Here is a 23,925-nt window from a genome sequence, read left to right on the forward strand (position 1 = left end):
CGGGCAGGTATAGCAAAGTTTGGGAAATAAGAAGCAACTGGTAGGAAAGGAGAAGCAAGGAAATAAATTGAATGCTAGGGACCTGGTTTTTTTAATTACTTAAAGGCAGAATGGAGGGAAGAGGTAAAGGTAAGCAAGCAGGAAATAACATAATTGGTTCATGGGGTTAGATAAAAGACCTTATTAGTAGAAAAATGATCTTTCAAAGAAATGAGTAATTTCCCACTGCTGGAGAAAATTGTTAGGAACTTTGCACCTGAAGGAGAACTGGATCAGTACTAGATGAAGTAAAACCAGACTAGAAGGCCTAATGATGAAGCTGTAGCTTAAATATTTTGGATATATAATTCCAGGGCAAGGTTCATTTGGAGAAGACTCAGATTGTTCTGACCAAGGCTTCCTGAGACTGTAATTAAGCACATGCTTAGTTAAAACAACTCTTGTTTTTATTTCAGCACTGGGAATTATGTTCATTCCCAGCCTGTAATGAGTCCCAAACAGTCCCTCGAGATAAGCACCCACTTTTCTCTTCTTTGAATTGCTGCCAACAACTAGAGTGCCAAATGAACTACAAAAAAACAACCGAAGTACAAAGTCCACACAGAGCTTCAAGGATTAATCCGAACAAATGACTACCTCCTGAAAAGATTTTTCTACCTTTGCCTGTCCTTTATACCTTAGGGGAGGGGCAATCACCTCCAAGCCTTACTCCCGAGTCACCCCTTTTGTCTCAGCTGCTCTTGCCTTCTAGCAGCTCTGTGCACACATGCACTGGGAACAGGCTCCCCTTGTTCCTCTGCCTCGCTGCTGCCAGACTCCAGAGGCTCCGGAGTCAGCACCCCACTCCCAGATGGTCCTGGCCCCATCTCTGCATCAGATGCAGAACCCTCATCCGAGTCCTCTCCACACTCCCAGACTGGTCCCCATTCTTCCTCACTGTCTGATTCCACTGCCATCTGCACAGGCTGCCGGCGAACCACATCACAGATTCTCTGGAAAACCCAAGGGGATAAAAGAAAAAGGGGTTATAAAGATTCAAAGGAAGAATTGCTGACCTCCAGTAGTGTCCTGCCAAAGGTTTGTTAGCTGGGCCACCAAGAATCAGAAGTGTCTTGATTCAAAAAGCCACCTCGATTTTTGCAGTCCAATATGAAAATCAGTTCTCACACTGTCATAAGTAAACAACTCCTATTAGGTCAGGCTCTTGCCACAAGAGACAGATGGAAATTGTATCTTCTGCCCCCAAAAGAAATTTACTTCTAGCTCTTTACATAGAAGTGAGCATGTTATAAGCAGAGAAGACTTGTTATCAACTTCTCAACAGAGAAGGTTTTGCATTCCAAGCGTTTTAGTTAAAGCAGTTCAGTTTCACTATTCAGAGGCTGGAAGGCATGACTGGAGGCAGAAATCATGTTTGGGACATGTTTATAGTGGTTTTTAAGCCTGTCTGGATTTCATTCTTTGTCCTAACACATATCAATGAGTTGTGTTTTACAACTTAGCCTGACTGATACTATAGGTAACGAGGATGTTTTATCCCCCCGAAAAAAGGTAAAAGATACACTAACAGATATATTCAGTAGATTTGGGCTACAGATATCTAAATGACCACGTTATAGCAGCTATATTTGTAGCTATTCAGTAGGCTTTTAAGTTTTCGTTGGCCAGATCTGTTAGTCTAATAATACATATTCTTAAGTAGCTTTAGAGATTTTTCAGTGAATCACAGTACAAGGCTAGAAATTCCTAACATAAACATTACTCTTCCTAGGAATGCTTTTCAGGGGAAATAATATATTTTTAGCGTTTGTTGTTCTGCATGGGCTGCTTTACAGAAATATGATTGGTTTCCTTTCTTGGCAATGACCATAAAGACTGACTTCAACCCATTCCTTACTTATTTATTCAGTAGCTGCCTGTATTTCTATACTTATTGGTCAATTTAGCAGAAGTCTTTAACAGAATCCATGCAATAAAACAACGTGATCATCGGAGTATTAGGATTTACAGTTCTGTGAAAGGGGCTTTTTTATAGCATGGGTGGAGAAGCTGTGACCTTCCAGATAGGTCCAAAGGTCTCTCTATCTTTGGGTTTTGGGGAGAGAAACAGAATTATCTGCACCATTAACACTGCGGAAAAGCAGCCTGGCTTATTCTGACCAGGAACACCCCCAAATCTACAACTAATGTTGTTCTGCTGCTTCAGCAAAGCAAGCACCTAGAGTCCTGCATCCAGTTTTGGTCACCACACTATAAAAAAGATGTTGAGACTCTAGAAAAAGTGCAGAGAACAGCAGCCAGGATGATTAGGGGACTGAAGACTAAAACAACTGTTACAGAAACTGGGTGTCAGGCTCCATTAGGGATGATAGATGATCTGAGCCTGTCGCACCTTGCCAGTGATAAATGCTTCTGGGTAATTGTGACAGCTGCAGCACGTCAGAGAATTTTGACTTGCGAGGGGATCCTCAGTCGTCCATAGCTTGAAGGGAAACTCCCATCTGTGTGTTGATGGATTGTTGGATGTTAATTAGATGATTCTGCCAAAGCCAAAGAGAGAAAACAACAGCTGGTGCAGCTGTTGAATCAACTGGGCTGAAGAAACGGCTGTTGCGTGGGAAGTTTGACTAGTTTACTCCGATAAGATAGGAAGCATGAGCGATGGATAGGTGATAGGGGAGGAAATAGTGGATTTATTAGGTAAACCGGATAATGGGAATACGTGGTGATTAAAAGAATAATTAGGGGCATGGATAGGAGATAGAAGTGTTTAGGTGAGTGTGTTTATACCTTTAAATAACACTGCAAGGCAGAAGTTTCCAGTGCTAACTTAGACCGGTTGGGATACCATTCTTGTCAGATGGAAAATCTGTTGTTTGACATTAAAAACCCTTGAAACCTGCTTAGTCTAGTGAAGAGAAGGACCAGGGAAGACATGATAGCAGGTAGTTCCAATATTTGAGGGGCTGCCACAGAGAGGAGGAGGAGGTCAAGCTATTTTCTAATCAAAAGCACCTAAAGGCCAGACAAGGAATAATGGGTAGAAACTGAACAAGTAGAGATTTAACCTGGAAATAAGGAGAAGCTTTCTGACAGTGAGAACAATCAAGCAATGGAACTGCTTTCCCTCGGAAGTTGTGGGAACTTCATCACTTGAGACTTTCAAGAAGAGATTGGCCTGAAATTTGTCAGAAATGGTGTAGGGTCTCCTGCTTGGGCTGTGGGGTTGGACTTGATGACCTACAAGGTCCCTTCCAACTCTGATCATCTGTTATATCTGTTAAGTTAAGGAAATCAACAATATCCATTTCAAATCATTATGTGCTGATGCACATGACTTTTAGCACTCCTTTTTTTGTTGAAATTCTTATTCTATAACCAAGTACGCCATATCTAGATTGCAGAAGTTGTCAGAAGATGGGGAATGGGGAGTGGAAAGCTTCAACTTCATTATGTTGCTGGTATTATTCACATGTGATCTGGGCCACACAGGGAATTGCACAATGCCTTTCGACAGAGCAATTGGTGCTTTAAAAAACGAGAAGCTGTTTCTCAAAATGTTCAGAAGTTCCACTTGCAATTCCATCAGAATATCTTCAAGTGGAGGTTGAAGAGCTATCGATAAATACTAAGTCCATTTGTAATATGACCGACTTCATCTACAATTAAGTGATGGACAAGAAAAGAGACCTGACATACTAAGACAAGTTGGGCAAAGGCAGATATTCTGCTCTGTTAAAAATACACCCTCCTAGGTCCTTTCTCAGCCATGATCCTTGGGAAACCTTTTTAAAAGAGTTTTATTAAGGACCTTTATTAAGGATTTTAACAACAATAAAATACAATACAAACTCAGAGGTGGGTATTCAGCAGATTCTGACCAGTTCTGGAGAACCGGTAGCGGAAATTTTGGGTAGTTTGGAGAACCGGCAAATACCACCTCTGACTGGCTCCACCCCCCATCTATTCTCTGCTTCCCAAGTCCCAGCTGATCAGCTGGGTCTCCTTTTGTTGCCCTGCACAGGAGAATGGAGCTGGAAAGCAGGCTAGTGGGGTGGGGAGGGAATGGAGATTTTGCAATATCCTTCCCCTGCCACGGCCACCAAGCTACGCCCACAGAACCAGTAGTAAAAAAATTGAATCCCATCACTGTACAAACTGAAATCAGAAAGAGGGAAAAGAACTGAAAAAAGGAAGTATACGGTGCAAAGAAAAAAGGAAAAGAAAGAAGGAAATTGGAGAAAATATTTAAAGAATGACTTCTGATCTTCATCATAAGTACAAATAAGCTTAATATTTATCAACCCCCTAAAAGGTTATATACACGTATCATTTCTATTCTTTAGCCTACTCTTTATATACTTATACCTATTATCTTGTAAATGATTGACAAATCAAAATAAATAAACAAATCCATGAATTATTAACATTTCTATCCAGATATCAGCAAAAAGCCTATAAAGAGTTTCTAGAATTTTATATGTCTGATCTTGTCCCTGATCATACAAATTGACTTTATATTCCTTCCTTTTGCTCCCAACAGTTTTGGTCCTTAGTTCATTCAGAAACTATCATAAGACTTAATGTTCCTTCAGTTTGTCTTTCTCCCATCTATAAAATTTTAAGTTACCCTGGCTGCAGATCCTGAGGGATGTCAGTTTTCATGCTCTTTGGGGAAAGGCTCAAAATTTAGAGGAGGCAGACTTTTCCTTGGAAATATCTGCCCTAGCCGCCTACATGTGGTGACATGTTTGATCTGGCTTTGAATCAGAGCTTCAGTATCTGGCAATATGCATGGCAAACTCTGATGAGTGCAAAATGACAGAATCTCTCAGCATTGCAATTATACCTAGCCACATTGAAGTGATGTCATCTTGAAACCTCTTTTTTTAAAAAATATATATTTTTATTTTTAATATAATCATTCCATCTTCAGTTGAACAGTGTGTTGCCTGGGTACAAATATCTTTGTTAAACAATAACCAAAATCACAACATCATTACATTAATATTAATTCTGCAATATTTAAATAGTAATGTTCAACATACTAGTTGAATATCTAGTTTACTTTTCTCTTTTAGCATATCTTTTAACATATCTTTATTTTGTTTCCTATTTCTAACTTCCATTTTTATTATTTAACCATTGGTAAAATAGATCCCATACCATATAGCATTCAGTTTGCTGTTTCTCCTTAAGTGCCGGCATTAATGTATTCATTTCCACATATTTTAATATTTTCCTAATCACATTCTCATCTGTAGGTATCTCTTCAGACTTATTTCTTCAGCCTTTAGTCTGTGTGTCTTTTTGCAAGCTGTCAAGTGATGTGGTAAAAGAAAAGTTCCACCAACCCCTTTATAAATAGCATTACATTAAAAAGATAAAATGGTGCAGAGGCTGCAGAGAAAAAAATCAGGAGTTGGAGAGGAAAGCTCATTAAGACTAGAAAAAAAAAGGGGGAAGTGTAGGTTAAAACTTCTCAGAAAGCCATGTGGTATGAAAATTACAGCGGTGAGTCTTAGCACATTGTCGATCCAGGCAGTTGTGATTTAGTCAGTCAGAATTAACCAAACCACAGCTTAAGCGGATAACTGAAGCCATTCAAATTGGGTGGACAGCTAAGCATAACTGGGAAAGCTGATGGCAACCTGGGTTCTCTTCCCCATTGAAATCTGATTTATCCTAGATAGGCAAGCATGTAAAAACCGACATCCTTAGCTGTATTATTATGACACTAAACCAGAGGTCTCCAAACTTGGCAGCTTTAAGCTATGCTGGCTGGAGAATTCTAGGAGTTGAAGTCCACAAGTCTTAAAGTTGCCAAGTTTGGGGGCTCCTGCACTAAACCATAGGGATTGGACTGCACAAAATGCTGGCTAAAATGTGACTTGCTGGTTTGTGGCTCAGGGTGTTGTGCAAACCCACTGTTCTAGTTAATAAGGGTGCAGACAGATTCTTCCTACTCCTTCCTCCAGATTGGCAGACAGCTCATTATCTTGCTCTGAAATCTCATGTGCAGTTAGCCACAGTATGTACTTTGTTGTATTAGCAGAAAATGAAAATCCCCCAAATTTATCAAACGGGCAACGGGTGAATCATAGATAACTTCCAGCCTCTTGTAGATACTTCAGATGATTGCAAAAAGTGGCTGTCTTGTGGCATGTTGGTTAGTGGCCAGAGATCTGTGGTATTCCAAGAAAGCATGACCAGCCCATAAATATTTGGCAGCAATTTTTAGGTATACTTTAGCATTCTATTGTTGGTCTGATGGCAACTCTAGGCATTTGCCTTAGTATTAAGAGCTTGAAGTGTGATACAAACTAGAATTCCAGCAAACTTTGCTTTCATCCTGAAAAGCATCACTATTCAATCAGTATAATATCCTCATTAGAACAGCAATTTTTAGAATAAGCATCTGAGAATTAAGCCTGGTCTTTGTGATACCTGAACAAGTAGCGTTTTTGTACTGGGAATATCATATAGAGTAGACCAGGGGTGTCAAACTCACATCACAGTGTTGTCACATGCACATGGGACTTTTCTCCCCATCACTAAACTGGACATTGGCCAGCGCACGATGCATCCAGCCCATGGGCCGGGAGTTTGACAGCCCTCGAGCAGACTATAGACCAAACTGTAATTAAGGTCTTACTTCATGTCTGTAGTTTATAAAACCTTATATACCTTGTTTTTTGTGTCATCCAGACTCAGATAGGAATTCTATCTAATTCTATTCCAGCTTCTAGACACAATGAGAGGCTAAGGTGGCTGAAAAGATCAATCTTGATGCTTATCTGAGATTGAGGATTTATTCAGAATAAGGAAAGCTTGATTTGCCCTGGTTTTATTTTACAAGATGGTTAAAACAGGTGGTACCTCCAGGAAAAGTTCACTGCTAGGCTATAACAGAAGCCACATATGCCAAAATAGGTAGCAATTAGCAATACGTATTAGTCTTAATTTGTTTTATGACGACAGATGAAAGACTAAAAGACTTATAGTTGCAGTTACAGCTGTAAGAATATTAACCTACATAATAATTAACACAACGCAGCAACACAATGTTGCTAGTTTCTGGATAAGATCTGTTTAATCTGTATATATTTTAATCTTGTATTTTATATTTTAAATTTTATGTGATATAGTAAGCCTTATTTTAACGGTGATGCTTCTGACACAAATAAACATGATATGCTGAGATACAGAGAAAACACGTTTCTTTCAACCAGAAAGATGAACTGCAAGTTTTCGGAATAATTGAGCACTGCCATGAAAAAATTTTTGGGTAAAAATTTATTTTACATAGAGAACGTTGCCACTAACTGCATATACAATGCAAGATATTCATTACTTTTATTTACAGAGGGTGGGGTAATTCTAGTTATCAGGCTATCTGCAATCCTGGATCACAGTTGGAAATTAGAGTGGGAGATGGGGGGGAACATCAGCTCCATGCAGCTGACTTGAGAACCTCTTGTGAAGCTTAACTGGGCAACTCAGTTCTAGGTTCCAGACTTCACCACTAGCAAGTGGAAAGAGATGAAAAATGGTCGGCTGGATGAGGTGAGCAGGAAAAGACACCAGGCCCAGTTTCAGTATTTGCCTGATGGAGATACTGAATGGATGCTTCCACAAGCTACAGGCCTGGTGGCCCTTTGAATAGCAATACCCTTGAAATACAGAACATTAAATTACGGGGATTACAAGTACATGTGATGGTGGTGTCTTTCTAAGTTTAGCCAAGAATTCTAAAAGCAGCAGGAGGAGGTTTGGCCTGGAAATTCAACCACAAACCCCAGGGAATCAAGCAGAGGTTAGAATATTCTGATCTTCAATCAATCATACTGAAAACAAAAGATTCTACTGGAAAAGCAAGGAGAGACTTAAACATGGTAATACACAAGTGTCCACAGGAGCCTAGAATAGCCAGCTTATTCACGCTGCTCCATCTTCACTTTGGGTGGTCTCAAAAAGGTCCTATTTTTCTTCTCTTTTTTCCCTTTTGTGTTTGCCTGAAAGTTCCTCCAGCTGTCCACACGTCCATCCCGACTCTCCTGGATACAAAGATGATAAGCAGGAAGTCAGTCAACAGCAACAATGACAACAGATATTGAACTTCCGGTCAATATCCTAACAGAAAATGTGGTGGGAGGAGGGGGGAGTTTTCAAATTAAAAGCCCCCTAAACCAACTATGCTTCCCCAGGGAAACTGTCAGTTCAGCCATAAACATTTAGAAGGCCAAGGAAAGTTGATAAAATATTGGGAGATAAGCAGAGCTCTGTGAAAGCAACACAAAGCAATTCTCTAGAGAGAAATTACTTTCTTTATTCTTTGAAAACACCATTAACTTTATAATCCCGCCCCATTATAGTGACAGTCTAATTTCCTCTCCTATATCACTAGACAGGCACAAGTTTTCTTCTCCAATCAAATACCTTTATGCTCAATCACATATCTACTCCCATAAACCTAGAGGGACTATAACCCAAAACCAGTCTGCGTTTTTAGTGTCATGTATCCTTTCTCTGATCCAAAAGTACTGGTAGTCCTTGACTTGCAACCACAATCAAGCCAAAAATTTATGTTGCTAAGCGAGGTAGTTGTTAAAAAGTCAGTTTTGCCTCCATTTTACAACCTTTCTTGCCACAGTTCTCCAGCAAATCACTGCAGTTGTTAAGTTAGTAATGTAGTTAAGTGAATCTGGCCCCCCCATAGACTTTGCTTCCAAAAGGTTGCAAAAAGGGATCAAAAGACTCTAGGACCCAGCAATCTTCTTAAATGTGAATCAGTTGCCAAGCATCCAAATTTTGATCACATGACCCTGGGGATGATACAACGTTCGCAAGTGCAAAGTCTTTTTTTCAGTGCTGTTGTAACTTTGGTCACTAAACGAATGATTGTAAGTTGAGGACCATTTGTACTCCTTGCAAACCACAAATAATGTTAGAAGGTGAAGAGATGTTTTTGTCTGCCTTAGCAACAGGCTTGTTGAAAGAAAATTCCTATATCCCCAGAACAAAATTGCTACTTTTGACCTCTTGCCTCAAAATGGACAAGTCCCTGAGACAATCAATACTATGCCCAGTTTCTCCACATCTGTTTAAAATTACTCCATCCGTATCAGTTAACTTTCTCCTGAAATAACAACTGAGTCATTAGTCTGTAAGCATGCTCTTTACACAGCAGGCTAGACATCCAATTTTCTTAACCTTTTCCACAAGAGTTTAGGATACATTAGACCTCCAGCTCTGTTCAAATTGTTCAATGTAAGCTGGAGATAACCCCTGGATAGCTGCAGAAGCTTCGGTTAAGATTCTTCCATTAAGAACTAACCTGACACTTCGTACTGCTGCTGCTGCTGCTGGAAAAATTCCCAGGCAGTTTCACCAAGAGCATCCCTGCCGAGTCAAAGTCTGTGCTTTGGCATTTCTGCTTCAGATGCTACCAACTGCATTTATAGCTGAGCTTTCTCAACTGTATCAGCTTATGAAAGAAAATTGCCATGTAATTCAGGACTTGCTTCTGCTTTGGATTAAATTCCTGGACACGTCACTTTTCTTTCAGCTTTATTTTTATTTATTCATGACATTTTTATGCCACACATCTCTGTATAAGGCAACACCTTACCAGACTGGCTTTTGCAATCAGGATGTTTGTGGCTGACTGCAAAAGATGAGCAATCCCCACTTCCCGATGTGAGATGGCAAACACTTTACTCAGGCAAAGTGAGATAGTTATTACAAAATACAGTCCTAACTCGGTACTCAATTGCTTCAAAACTTGTCGAATTCGATATTCAATGCATTTTGAAGCAGAAGTCTTGTGCCAGCATTAGTCTTTTTCCCAGCAGTCAACAGGCAAGGAAGAACTTGCTGATGTCAGCTGCCTCATGACTCACTATTCCTTCCGGCCAAAATAGCGGGTCATGTGGTTCACTCGGTACCCACTGGTTTTACCTAGTGTTTCTTTTGCAATGAATTACCGATGAAGACTGAGGTACCATTCTATATGTTTTAAAATCAGACTGCTGAAACTCCAATTTGAACCCCAAATCGTGCACAGCTGTAGTCACCTCAAAATTTTTCTGCCACTCTCGCTCACGCTTGGCTTTCTCCTGGGCCTCTATTTCCTCTTCTCTCTGTCTTTTTCTAGAACAAAAGCCCAGGGAGGAAACGTTAGCATTACGTTTGTTGGACAAGAGCAGAAGAGATCAAAAGTCAATTTCATCTAGTGATCCCCAATCTGGAGACCATGTTGTAGATTGCAACTGTCATGTTAGCTGGCAGATAATGGCTCTTTGGGCTTCCCTGGCCGATTTTGGCCAAAGAAGACAGAATGAATTAAGAATTTAAGAAGAGCGTAAAACAAGGGTTTGGGGAACTGAAACTAATCATTCTCTCCTCCCGGGCCTAAAGACATAGATCACCCCCTGGAGCCAATATTTAGATACAGCAATGTGAACACATTTAACATTTTCTCCTACTCAATCCTTCCCTCAACTTTTATTACTATATTTTTCAACGTACAGCTATGACTTAAAAATAGAGGAGACCACAATTCAATATACATTTCCAAGTCCTTGTTCAGTGGGCTCTAAAGAAAGTTCCTACTCCTTAAAGGAACTTGCATTACACAAATGAAAGAGTCTTATGTTGCCTTAAGCCTCACTGAATTCCTCAAAATAGAATTTGCCCACAATAAAGGAAAGAAATCTGTGAAGCATATTACCTACAACACTCAATACTATACACAAACCTGTCAGAGAGAGAATCTATACAACTACATTTGTCACTCATAATGTATCAGCAATAGATGATCTTTGTGTTATATAAGTGAGCTGGCAACACTGTGCTACACTTACTCTTATTGTAAATGTTCACTTTGCTTATCTGGCACTTTGTAGCTATTTGACCAGGAAGGTGGCTTCATTCTGGCAGTTTCAAGTTTGACCTAGAAGAATTTCTCACATGCGCTAGAAGGTGAGTATAAGTAGACCTCATGGTTACGGTGGTATTGGAACCGGACTCTCCATCGCTAAGTGATGCAGTTGTAAAGTGCAATGTCATGTGACATTGCTTAGCAACAGCAGACCCCAATCCAAGCCATTCACAGCTTAATTCCCTCCCAGCCCCAAGCCTCAGTAAGAGACTGCCTCCCCTGATACTTTACTGTGTAGATGTTTTAGCACTGGAATAAAGAATTCCACTAAGCAGTCTTCTGTCACTGTCAATAATCAAGCCTTTTCATGTACACCAAAATGTCTAACCTCAGCATTTTCAATACAAGCTGCAAGAATCCAGCATTGTTTCCTACCTTTCGTGCATTTCCTTTGCTTCCCTTTCTTTCCTTTTAATTTCGAGCTCTGCGAAAAGTTTCATTGTCTGTTTGTACACTGCCTGCTTGAACTGTAAGAAACAGAGATTCAGCACCAATGTTGTGGCTCAGCTACAGTTCAATAAAACATAACCCTGAGCCTAAATAAAAAGACCAGCTGTCTTCCCAGGAACACATCACAATAAACTAATACTAATCCAGAGGCTGGGCTGAAGGTTGTATATTAGAAGTAGTCAAAGTACCATGAAGCAACTGGAAACTGCTAGAATAAGTTTAGAGCACCACCGCTATACCCTTATAGTACACCTGCCACTAACCATTATATCACTAAATGTCTATGGAGATTTTGCCTTTTCCAAAAGGCAACTGGACTTCTTTGTTTTTTTCCTTAAAGACGTTTCGCTTCTCATTCAAGAAGCTTGGGACATTATATCACTAGCACACCCCAGAATATCTTATATAAATATTGTATAAATATTTGGAGGATTGTTAATGTTAAGCATACAAAGTTTGGTGCTGATAACTAAATGTGCAATCAAATATAATACAAAGAATGCAAGAGAGGGAGAAAACCATATATTTCTGGGTCTGGAACCAAACCAAAACTCCTCAAAATTTGGTGCCAATATTGATTCAAATAAAGGAAGGTATTGTCTAGGACTAGGTGCATTTCACTCCTGGAAATATGAACTGGTCAACTTACTATTTGTGGATCATCTTCTTCTACATTGGTTGACTTGCCGTCTTTCTTTAACTGTTTCTTTTTCTCTTTTACCTAAAAAAGATTTCACAAATAAGAAATACGGAAGCTGCAGATCATGTGAGAACTTCATAGTGTAGTATTGTGCTGGCTCATTCTAATGGCAAAAGAGTTGGTCAAATCACCATTATTCTTATAAGCACAATTTTTACTGGTAATTTACTTGTTAGGATCTGAATGTTTGAAGAAAAAAATACATCACATGATCACTTTCCCAGTATTACAAGAAAGAGAGACTCTTGGTGGAACTTAATTCTACCCAGATGTGAATGCTGCTGTCTGAACAGGAGTAACTGTTTCTGTTGCCATATATACATATTCATACTTAAATACATATGATGTAAGTATGCAACTTAAAACCTGAAGTAAAAAAGCATCAAGTTTTGTGTCATTTGTTTATTGTTTTAACCACTCCTCCACCTATAAGGACATCTTTGGGTTACTGAAGGCTTTGGAAGATAATCAAGATATCTGCCACAGTGTACAATCAGTTGTCATTTTTCACAAACTGAAAAGGGATGCAAACAGGGCAGCACTGGAAGACCAAGAATTCACATTCTTCCATGTGAATAGCAAAAAAGTGAATAGAGTTGCTAAGTCACTTTCCTGATGGAAACACCACCAACAAAAAATGCAGGCAAGCCAAATTAAAGCTACAGATATGTAAACATTTAACAACTTCCAAGATCAATAGTTTGTATGCAATATATTAAAACTCTGAACATGTATTTATTTTCTTCAAAATTCCCAGCTCCATTTCTTTCTTAGCAGAATTTTAAGAGAAAACTTTGAATAAGTTTACATTATTAGACCAATTACTTTTTTAATCCTTCAGATATCTTCCAATCTAAATTCACTGAATTCTAAAAGTTTAGAAGCAGGCATTAACATTCACAACATATTCTTTATAATGTATAGTTCTCTTTCTAATCACAGTTAATCTCCATCAAAGTTGTGGTGCAATAAAATATATGTAAGCTGTGGAATAATTTCAACATATATAATTCTCAGTCTAAGCAGAAAGATGCCAAGTTCAGTAGTTCACACCGCTCCCCCTGGGTTACAGGCTGGCTGTGACGTGCGGTACTTACAATGTGCTCCACGTATTCCTTTCCAGCCTGTATCACGTCCAAGGCTCTCTTCTTTTGTTCCTGGTCTAGCAATAGCTTGTATGCTTTGTCAACAGCTGACAAATAAAACATTTCTATCAGCACATTCATACAACTTGAAAAATCTATACTACTAGAGAAAACATAAGGACATATTTGTTTTTAGGGATCTGGCAAAAAAGGCAACATGTAATTTATCTTTACATAGTAACATCAGAATTGTCTATTACCTATTGGATACACTGCTAATGCCTGAAAACTTGAACCCAGAAAAAACAGGGAAGTACCTTCAAAGGCCTTTTGCGCTCTGTCAGGATCATCTTGGTTTTTGTCAGGATGGACCAATATGGATAACTGTATAATTAAAGAACACAGACATATCAAAACATATGAAAGAATCATATAAACTAAACCCTTCTTTGCAGTTATAAGAAACAAACATTCCTAGTCAGTGTGGCGCAGTGGTTAGAGTGCAGTACTGCAGGCTACCTCTGCTGATGGCCGGCTGCCTTCAATTTGGCAGTTCAAATCTCACTGGCTGAAGGTTGACTCTGCCTTTCATCCTTCTGCGGTTTGTAAAATGAGGATTGAAATTGTTGGGGGCAATATGCTGACTTTGTAAACTGCTTAGAGGACTGTAAAGCACTGTAAAGCAGTATATAAGTCTAAGTACTATTGCTATTGCTAGTTACTTACTTCTTTCTGAGACAAGACCTCCCTAAATTCTCAATCTCATTGAGCCAATTTCTTCAATGCTTTATATCTAGGGAAGCATAGCAAGTATTTTCAGAGATATTGATGACATACTAATTTCTTAAAGGACACAAAAGTTTTGGTCATCCGTGTGATTTATTCAATATTATAATACTGAATATTCTAGCAATCTATTTATTAAACATTTTAAAGTGATAAAAACACAGTGATAAAAACACAAACCTATAAAATGTATTTAGGTCCTCATATTTGTGATTTCAATGCAAAATATCCAAATTCAGACACAAGTTACTAGATTGCATAGTTGTGGATGACAAGTACCTCAAGAAACAGTATTGCTAACTTTTTGGGAAATGGAATGAGGAGAAAGGGGAAGCACATTTATTTTTGTGCTAGTCTGTGACCAGAATTGAATTGAATTGCTTATTTATTTATAGGCTACTCCAATTGGTTGCTACTCTGGGAATTTTATAAAATACACAATAAGAATACAACAGAAACAAACCAAAACTCTGCATCAGTTACCAAACATAATTCTTTGCCAAGACATAACCTGGTGAATTATTCTTTGGTTTCCTCTTTTATTATACTGTATGTCCGATGCTTATCTATCTAACCTTCTGCCTATTCGTGTTTCATTGACTACTAAATGATCTTTTAAAGCAATGAAACAATCCCTCAAATAAGAGTAATTGGGGATAACTCCAAATACATGAATTTTTATATAAAGTTTATAAAGCACTTTGTAAACTTAGTTAGCATGCTGCATATGTTCAATGAAACAGTGAGCTGCAATTCTCAAATAAATTTATCGATCCCTACAACTGCCAAGAGGGTCTCATCCATGTTTAGTGAACTATAGAAGGCACATACCTGACGGAATCTTTTCTTTATTTCTTCATCAGTGATTTCAGGATCCAACTGCAGTACCTGGAAAAGTCCAAAAGTGATTTTTTAAAATAAAGATACTGCTTAGAAAACACACAAAACAGCACTATCCATGAAACGAGTTATCTCCATGCTCCAGAAACTTTAAGATCATCAAGAAAGTAGAAAGCCAAAATCCTTTAGTAGGAAAATTCTTCAGGGAGTAATCTCAAAAGCCATCCAGCAACAATTAGGCATGCTCAGTGGTTATCAAGTGCTGAGATGAAGATGGAAAACTAGCAAAAAGGGTGAAGGACTGGAGAACATGATTCTTGGCACTCTGAAGAGTATCATTTTATACTGTCACTTGTTACAATCCCATGTGTCCTTCCAGCAGACTTAGCAACTCTAAAATAACTAGTGAACCAGCAAGACACAAATGCAAGAGTGTATGAATTTAAATGGGTAGGGTAGATTTTTATTCTGCAGCAAAACGTACTTCATGTCTAGAGTGAATGCCTAAATAACTAGGTTTACTTCTTGCTAGTTCACTGATTCATTTCTAAAGGGGATCAAGAGTGGTGCCATTTGTGGTATAAAAGAATGAGTAAACTTTAGGTTCAAAAAGAAAATGTTATCAGATTCTTAAATACTTTAAAGAAATGATCCACTATGACAGCAAGCAACTAAAAGATGCCAATATAAAAGTTTACCATAAGTGAATGTTATGATACAAGCAAATAATTAGTTATGTGCAAAACCAAATGGTACATATTCAGAATGTTCCAGGAATGGACCACGTCTTGTGATCTGCCAGTGGCCTGCGGAGCTGGCAGCAGAGTCAGACAATGGGGAGGAACATGGGCCAGTTCTAGAGTCTGGGGAGGGCACAGAAAGGGGGCCAAGGCCATCTGAGAGTTATGTGCGGACTCCAGAGCCTCCAGAATCTGACATCAGCAAGGCAGAGGAACAGGGGGAGCTGCTTCTCAGTGCATGCTTGTGCAGAGCTGCCAGAAGGCAAGAACAGTTAAGACAAAAGGGTGACTCGGGAGTAAGACTTGGAGATAATTGGCCCCTCCCATAAGACATAAAGGAGGAACAAAAGGACATGAGCCTTTGCAGGAAGCAATTTTGTTCATTCTGGTCAGTTTAAAATCTGAAGCTCTGTTGACTTTGTGCTTCGTTTGGCCTTGAACAGCTAATTGGCAATTTAGTCATTGGCAGCATTTCAAGGAAGATAAGGTGGGTGCTTATCAGATTGTTTGGGACTCAAAGGTTTTGGGGAACAGCATGTGATTGTTACTGTCTCAGGAAGGCTTGGTCAGAACACCATGCTAGTTTGCATATCTCTTTCAAGTTACTGGATCTATACAAAAAAACTACAGTGATAGGACAATGAATAAAGAAAACAAATGTAAACATACCTCAAAGGGATTCAGATTAAAATAGGAGGAACCAGGCCTAGTGAGCCTTTCAATCTGATTTTTTGAAGTTAAAACAGAATCTCGCCTTTCAATTTGCTTTACCTGTAGAAATTAGCATATCATTAATAATCAGAACTGTACCAGATAATTGTGGGGAAAATAGGAAGTGGAAGATGTGTTGGGTAATAAAAGGTGGGATACAAATAAAAATAAAAATTGGGTTAATCCAAAAAGCCTCAATGCATTGTGACAATATATCTTGTGAACTGAGCTAAAGTTAGCTAGATTAAGGCACAACACTGACATAAACAGCTAAATGCACAGGAAAATGTTGGGAATTCAACCCATTTGGAAGACACTGTTAGGGAAGACTATGATGTACACTTCATTGAGAGTGACTCAATGAATTATATATGTTGAACAAACCCAACTGAATTAAATCATTGAATAAACATAACATAGAATTATATAAACGTGTCCTATTATTTTCAGTTTATTTCACATTTCAATAGGGATGTCATTATCGATACCAGAAAATCATTAGATTGCAGTAGAGAGACAGATAACCTAACTCTTTGCTACAATCTATTGGTGTCCAAACCAAGTTATGATTATATATGCAACAGGATAAAATATGTTATTACTGTTGTGGCCTTTCTCCTCTTTGGAAGTTTTCTAAGAAGCCATGCTGGTTGAACTTGATATAATGTTTAATACAAAGAAACACAAAGATAGGGCAAAGTGTAACAGAAAGGCACATTTAGCCCCATGCACACTTTCCAAGATTTGAAAATCCACCATTTTTACAGAATGGGAATCTATCTCAAAAACAAACAACCTGACATTGTTCTTTTAATACCGTTGACTGTACTAATCAATGAAGTGATTAAATTACAAACCAATTATATTATAATCCTAAAGTTGTATCCAATGAGATTTGATTGGAAAGAAAAAGTGAACCAATATCAACACAAAAGGACGTGTGAGAGATCAGCAGAAAACAGAAAAGGAATGAAAGAGCAGGAAGATCAGCACCAAAGAAAAGAGTTGAAAGTATTACGCAGTTGGGAACCACTGAAAGCATTAGAGACCACAGTGGCTTGTGCCAAAGTCCCCAGAACTTGCACAGGTGACTGCAAATGTTAATGTGTGACTATATGCGATTCATATATTTCTGATCAAATACCTGTCTTGCACACAAAGAAAGAATAGGGATCAGAATTAAAGCTGTCACTCCAAGAAAATGCAGCAGCCCGCATGGCTTTGTGCAGATCCTGGTGTGCACATTTCACCTCTCCTGCGGGAGCTGCATTGGTTGCTGATTTACTTCCAGGTGCAATTCAAGGTGCTAGTTGTCACATTTAAAGCCCTTCATGGCTTGGGACCAGCTTATCTGAGGGACCGTCTCTTGCCAGGCACATCTACCTGACACATTAGAGCGGAGAGGCAGGGAATACTGTGGGGTCCCATCCCTGAGGGAGATACACCTGGTGGGACACAGAAGAAGGGCCTTCTCCGTGGTGGCTCCCTCTCTCTGGAACATCAACCCCCCCCCATATTAGAATGGCCCCCTCTTTAATGGTCTTCCGGAAGGCACTGAAGACCTGGTTCTGCCAGCGGGCCTGGGGAACCCAGAGCGGGATGGAGCCCATCAAATGGCTCTTGTGATCTGCTGTCATTGGGGTGGGGGGTGGGAGTTGGGGGGTGATTTTTTTATTTATTTTTTTCCCAGATTTTGTTCTATTGTACTTTATTATTTGATTCTTTTTGTTAGTTTTGTTATTTTTTTAAAATTTTAAATATGGTTTTACATTCTGTAAGCCGCCTCGAGTCACCATGGGCGAATAGGCGGTAATATAAATTCAATAAATAAATAAGTAAAAAGAATTTGATATAAATAAGAAAACTGGCTGGCAATCAGTGCTCTGTTCCTCTCCAGTGAGTGGATTCCCTTGTCTCCTTGCCCCTTTCTCGTTTTCTACCTAATATTCCATTATAATAGACTCCCCACCAATTGTAATCACGGCAGGGACCGGCCCCGAGTGCCCGTCAGACTACAACTTTCATCTTCCCCAGCCAGGGTAACGAACGGCGACGAGGAAAGCAAAAAAAAAAAAAAAACCCGAAAGGCGACAAGACAGCTTGTTTGTTTGGGCCTGGCAATAGACCGCGCCTTAAAGGCTCCTTCACCACCACCAACGCTTCTCCCACCCTCTCAACCCGAAGGGGCCGGGAAAAGAAGAGCCGAGGGGGAAGGGAAGCCCGGCGGACAACCGGCATCTATACAGCAAATCCACCCAAGGGAAAAGCCCAGCCCGTCTAAAGGAAACCACGACAGGCCCAGCCCCTCTGGGATCAGCCGAAGAGGCCCAGAAGGACAAGGCGTCCCTCCGGGCTCCCGGGGAAGGAGGCGGGCTCGCCATACCTCCGTGTAGAAGGTAAGAAACGCCTCCTCAGCCGAACCCTCCGCTTCTCGCTCGCCCGGGGCCGCCATTTCTGGTACCACGTGACCCGCCGCGCGCCCTTCCCACCTGATCGGGACCGAGTCCGCCTGGCCGCCGGCACGTGACCCACAACGTCTGCTTTTCCGAGGGTGGGGGGGATCTCTTAAAGGGCCAGAGCGCCGAGGCTGGGAGGCACAACAGAACTTTTTTTTCCCATAGCTTTTTTTTTTAATATTTCCCGCAAGGACTCATAGTCCTTTCCCTTCTCTCTTCTTTTATACTCCGCTCTAGTGTTTTTCACAACCTTCTTCAAATTTGAGCTGCGTGGACTTCACTTCCCAGAATGCCGTGTTTCGGGGTTCCAAGGAAAACCAAAGAGTCCTTTTGAAAAAGCATCTTTTGGGACAACCGTGACCAAGATAACTGGGGATCTCCGCAGACACACCGTTTAAAGATGCTGAGGTTGAGAAACTCTGTTCTGCACCCTCCTGTGGGGCGGGGTAAACTTAAAGGCAAAGCTTTGTCTTAATCTCCACCCCACAACCCAGAGTTTCACTAGGTAAGAATTTCAAGCTGGATCTCTTTCGTTAAAAACCCTCAAACGTATTGTTGGTCAATATAAGCACCCCTATCCGCATAATATTTTCAATGTATGTATAGTGCCCCTGTTATACTACTGAAAACACATGCTAGGGTTATATTGACATGGACTGTTGACCCATTGTGTACTGAAAAAAATCATATGAGTAATGGATCGTGGAAGAAACTGGCTCAAATGTTGGAGTCTTCCATCCTGAAAAAATATGGAGACTACCCTGAAAAAATAAAAGCAAATTATGAGATAGTTGTGATAAACCATTTGATACACACTCATCAATATCCCTCCGGGTCTTTTTTGCACCATATGCTTACCCATTGATAGTGGTTAATCCAGCTGTTTTATCAGATTATCCCAGTTTTCCAGATAACATAACATTGATCCATAAACCAGCCATACAGATTCTCGCGACATAATGAGCTAAAAAGTGCTTGATGCACTTGTAACTCAGTCTGTTGCAGTTTTTCCTTTGGTGCGTGGTGGAAACGCAGGACCCCAAAACCAATGAAGATCGACTTGCTAACAGAAAGACAACCCCTTGCAAGCAGACCACACAAGACTAATTTAATTATTTTTCAAAGATTGAAAACAATCTCATCGTTCAAAAACGAGGAAAGATTAAGATTCTTTAATAGGAAAAAAAATACACTATAGCTACTGATTAATAAGTTCACCCACTACATATTTCTATGTTTACAGTCAATGTCAAAATTATCCCGGAAAAGCCAATAGGGGCGGATCCTTTTAGGTCACGCCTCCCCATAGACAAACCTGCCCTAGAGCAGCTCCCTGGGACGACGGAAATTCAAAATGTGAACGACTAGCCTCTATAGTTCCTGCGCAGCTCCGATTGGCTTCGTTCTTTTCCCTCTCCTCCTCCGATTGGTCTGCGCTTCACTTCGCCCCGCCTTTTCCTCCAGGAATCAGACACACCCACCGATCCACCTCCAAGGACAGAGTTGAGATGGCTGCTGTTGGTGCGATTTTCAGGTCTGGGTTGCGGGGAGCGATGGCTTTACCTCAGCAGCAACGGGCCTGGAGCTCGGGCCCCGACCAGGTACCGTCGGCATCGGTGGTCTGTCTGCAGGGCCTCCGGGGCAGCAGGGCCTGTGGAAGGTCTTCGCTGAGAAGGGGAGGCGGGCGGGTCTGAATTGGTGCTGGAGGCTAAGGCGGCGGCGTCTAACGTAGGTCTCCTTTTTTACCCCCTCCTTCCTGAGCTGGGTGAGCTCGGCAAAGGCGCTGGAAAAGGCGGGGGTGGAGGTGGATCCATCCGTGAAGCTGGTGGCGCATTTGGAAAACGGGAAGCGGCTGAGGAGGAACGCTACTTCAAGTATGGTTATGCCTGGATTCACACGTTACACCGAACGTGAAGCACGAGTTATAGAGCAAGTGGATTTACCCCGAATGGAATGTCACGCCAGAACAAGAAAAACAGATCAGGGTTGAACATTAAGACCAGGGATCTTCAAACCTGGCCGCCTTAAGACATGTGGACTTCAACTCCCAGAACTCTGGGAGTTGAAGTCCACAAGTCTTAAGGTGGCTAAGTTTGGAGAGCCTTGATTAAGCCCTGGTTCACACTGGCTGAAACAAGGGTTGGGCTCCTGTTTTATCCTCACCTAGCTAGAGTATTCTGCAGATTCACCCATACTGAATTTTAGTGACTTTTTTTTAAAGATTTAGTTACACATTTTTAATTTCTGACCTGCTTTTTCTTCAGGAATTAAAGATGGGATGCAATGCATTTCCACTTCTGATTTTTTTTTTTTTTTAGTAATAAGAATGAAAATGTTTGCCCCAGACTCCCTGGTGTGATAGCAGATTTGCTCTCCCTTGCTCCACAGCTGCATTTCCTCTCATGTTACACAAGAGTCTGATATATAAATATTATGGGTGACAAGGCAGGTTGGAAGATCCAAAGTCAAGTTAGGTCTTCCTTTAGTAATGGTGATATGCAGATACAGCCATAGTCCTTTGGCTGTGAAATGAGAGGGATTAGCTCTGACACAGCAAATAAAGAGTATGCAAACTAATTCCATGTGGTTGTCAAGAAAATATAAATGTGTCCAGGTAGCCAGCTGATAATTCATCTCAAGGGGACACTGGACTTTATTTTGGAGCCAAACATCTTCCAGTCAACCCTATCTCACAGTTGTGATAAAATTGGGATTGGGAGACATGTAGATTGACTTCATTTTTGGAAGAAGAAAAATCATTCCTGTTTTATAAATCATTAAATGGTACTTAAACTCATAAACTTCACTAATTCTGAATCTGGTTTCTGCTATAAAAAGTTGTAGGCCTCTCATAATCACTTCTGTAACATGGGAGATATCAATTTATTTGTATGGATTTATTTTAAGGATAAAATCTAGAATATGCATGTGAATTGCTTTAAACACCTGAACACAGTGAAAGATCTAAAGAGAAGTAACTATTAACTATTCATACTGCTTTATCAAATGGGAACATATTTCTCCCATTTGTTTCTCCCTTACTTATTCAGAGGGTAACCCAGCTGGCATCTCATACAAGTTGTGTTAGATAGATTTGGGGGTCTCCTCATGCTCCAGTTATTGCATTTCATGTCCATCCAGCCAAATATTCCCCCAGCTAAATCCCTGAATGCTTTATATGCTGAAAAAGCAATTTTACTTAAAGCAGAATATTTTATGGAATTTTGAACAGCAGACTTGAACTGAAATGTTTTGCATGCCCAAATTATGAGGAACGGGAGAAATAAGCCTCAAGTTTGTAAAAGGAAAGGTGGAATATTCAATAGCAAATAACTTAAATTATTACCTTTCTAAATGAGCCAGGCCACTTTTATATTAATGTGTTTGCTTATTAGCAATGGGATAACTGTGAGGTAGATAGTCATTAGTAAATGTTGTAAGGACTGCAATTTGAAGTGAAGAATTGTGCCATTATTTTTCATGACGTTTTAGCTGAGGTTTGAATGAATGACAATTATAGATTATTTATTCTATTATTTTTGTAGGGAGAGAGAGAGAGAGCAGTTGAAAAATCTAAGAAAACATCATGAAGAGGAAATAAGTCACCATAAGAAAGAAATAGAGCGTCTGCAGAAAGAAATTGAACGTCATAAGTACAAGATCAAGAATCTTGAAGATGATGATTAAGTTGCTGCTATTATTGACATGGTATCTGGTATCTTGTTTTGAAAATGGTCCCTGTGAATACCCAGGATTTGATTCTTACCATAGTGTGAAATAAACAATTCACTCGTATCTTCATTGTCAGTGTCTTCTCTAGAAAATATTTTGCACCTACATAATAATTATGGATAGGTATTTCTTGAATCATGATTTTTGAGAGGAAGAAATGTATGATTAAAAATTTGCCAGCTAAGTATCAGTATTTTTTCTATTGCTTGAAAGTATATTCTTACAGTGTCTTCTCCACAAGGATGGATAATTGTTCTTGTCCAAAGCAAGTTGAAGGAATTGAGAATTATTTTTTTGGGGGGGGTGAATTACAAAAAAAAACTTTTTTGTAGTTCTTCGGGAATTTCCTAAAGGACTAGGAAATGATGTAATCTAACAAATATGGCAGATAGTTTAGCCATCTGATATAATGAATTTTAATACTAGGCTAGTTCATGTACAAAGTAAAGCTTAACAATATTCTTGACTATGTAGAATTTTGTATTCTGTTCTGATAAAAATGTTTAACAATATTAACAAATCAGAACTTTAAGAGTAAGTTGTGAGCACATTTAACTATCATCTTCAAGGCTGTATAATTCTACTGGTACATGTAAAATGATCTTTCATGTTACAGAAGTTTATTTTTATATGTGGAAATAGTAATCATTGGGGCACAATAGCATTCAAGAATTATTAGCAGTTATACTTAGTTTATCAGCATGGAGGTTAAGAAATGGGGTGGGGGGGGGAAATCAGTCCTTGTCATAGTGTAACTCCAAAGAGAAGAAAGGTGATGGAAAGTCTAAGGTTTCTAGACAAGATGGGCAGCATAAAATCTAATATCTTAACAAAATTCAGAGGAAAAATTAACTGGAATATCTTACATTTTAAAGCCCAAAACGATAATCCAAAATGGAGATTACAAATGGACTTATTTTGCAGATAAAACACGGTTAACAAAATGCACAGTGATTCTAAAAAATTGATCAGAAACACTATTTTAATACAATTAATAAATTAAAATATGGATCCAATCTGTCATTAGGATACACTGATGAACACAACATTATTAAGGAAAGATTACAGCCTCATTAGATTTTATCCCACCCTCCTCTCTACACACATACATATAAATCAAGGCAGTATTTAATAATCCTGCATTGTATTTCCCCACAACTTTGCAAGAAAGGTTGGATTGAGAATTCCCAACTGGCTTTCATGGGAGACCTAAAATTCAGTGTCTCCTGGCTTCTTAGCCAGCACTTCCATCGATACATCATACTATCCAGTGGGGTTTACTTCCTAATAAATGTATTTAGGATTGTAGTTTCAATTTGAAGGTTTTTCTAGAACGGGTCTCCAACCTTGGCAACTTTAAGCCTCGGGGACTTCAACTCCCAGAATTCCCCAGCCAGCAAAGAAAGCAAAGCTGGCTGGGGAATTCTGGGAGTTGAAGTCCCCCAGGCTTAAAGTTGCCAAGGTTGGAGATCCTTGTTCTAGA

General features: G+C 39.7%; 2 protein-coding genes across 2 annotated transcripts; one reads left to right on the forward strand and one right to left on the reverse strand.

The window, feature by feature from the left end:
• Positions 1-7,281: 7,281 nt before the first annotated feature.
• DNAJC8 (DnaJ heat shock protein family (Hsp40) member C8) lies at positions 7,282-18,866 on the reverse strand. Its single transcript, XM_026702416.2, has 9 exons — positions 18,638-18,866; positions 16,213-16,314; positions 14,795-14,851; positions 13,495-13,561; positions 13,190-13,284; positions 12,042-12,113; positions 11,318-11,409; positions 10,077-10,152; positions 7,282-8,057 (listed from the first exon to the last, which is right to left on the reverse strand). The coding sequence occupies exons 1-9, from the start codon at positions 18,704-18,706 to the stop codon at positions 7,935-7,937; spliced, it is 753 nt and encodes a 250-aa protein (XP_026558201.1). The 5' UTR covers positions 18,707-18,866; the 3' UTR covers positions 7,282-7,934.
• ATP5IF1 (ATP synthase inhibitory factor subunit 1) lies at positions 18,801-22,505 on the forward strand. The gene is made up of 4 exons (XM_026702417.2): positions 18,801-19,215; positions 20,175-20,311; positions 20,472-20,584; positions 22,256-22,505. The coding sequence occupies exons 2-4, from the start codon at positions 20,219-20,221 to the stop codon at positions 22,395-22,397; spliced, it is 348 nt and encodes a 115-aa protein (XP_026558202.1). The 5' UTR covers positions 18,801-19,215; positions 20,175-20,218; the 3' UTR covers positions 22,398-22,505.
• Positions 22,506-23,925: the final 1,420 nt, after the last annotated feature.

This window comes from Pseudonaja textilis, chromosome 10, assembly GCF_049901715.1.
Source record: "Pseudonaja textilis isolate UNSWEBS1 chromosome 10, rPseTex1.2, whole genome shotgun sequence".
Classification (NCBI taxonomy): domain Eukaryota; kingdom Metazoa; phylum Chordata; class Lepidosauria; order Squamata; family Elapidae; genus Pseudonaja; species Pseudonaja textilis.

Coding starts and splice junctions, on each gene's coding strand:
- DNAJC8 (XM_026702416.2), bottom strand. CDS start 18,706: ATGGCGGCCCCGGGCGAGCGAGAAGCGGAGGGTTCGGCTGAGGAGGCG. Junction 13,562..14,794: donor TAAAGAAAAGATTCCGTCAG/GTATGTGCCTTC, acceptor TTAATTATACAG/TTATCCATATTGGTCCATCC. Junction 10,153..11,317: donor GCAAAGGAAATGCACGAAAG/GTAGGAAACAAT, acceptor CTTTTGTTCTAG/AAAAAGACAGAGAGAAGAGG.
- ATP5IF1 (XM_026702417.2), top strand. CDS start 20,219: ATGGCTGCTGTTGGTGCGATTTTCAGGTCTGGGTTGCGGGGAGCGATG. Junction 20,312..20,471: donor GGAGCTCGGGCCCCGACCAG/GTACCGTCGGCA, acceptor CTCCTTCCTGAG/CTGGGTGAGCTCGGCAAAGG. Junction 20,585..22,255: donor GAGGAGGAACGCTACTTCAA/GTATGGTTATGC, acceptor TTATTTTTGTAG/GGAGAGAGAGAGAGAGCAGT.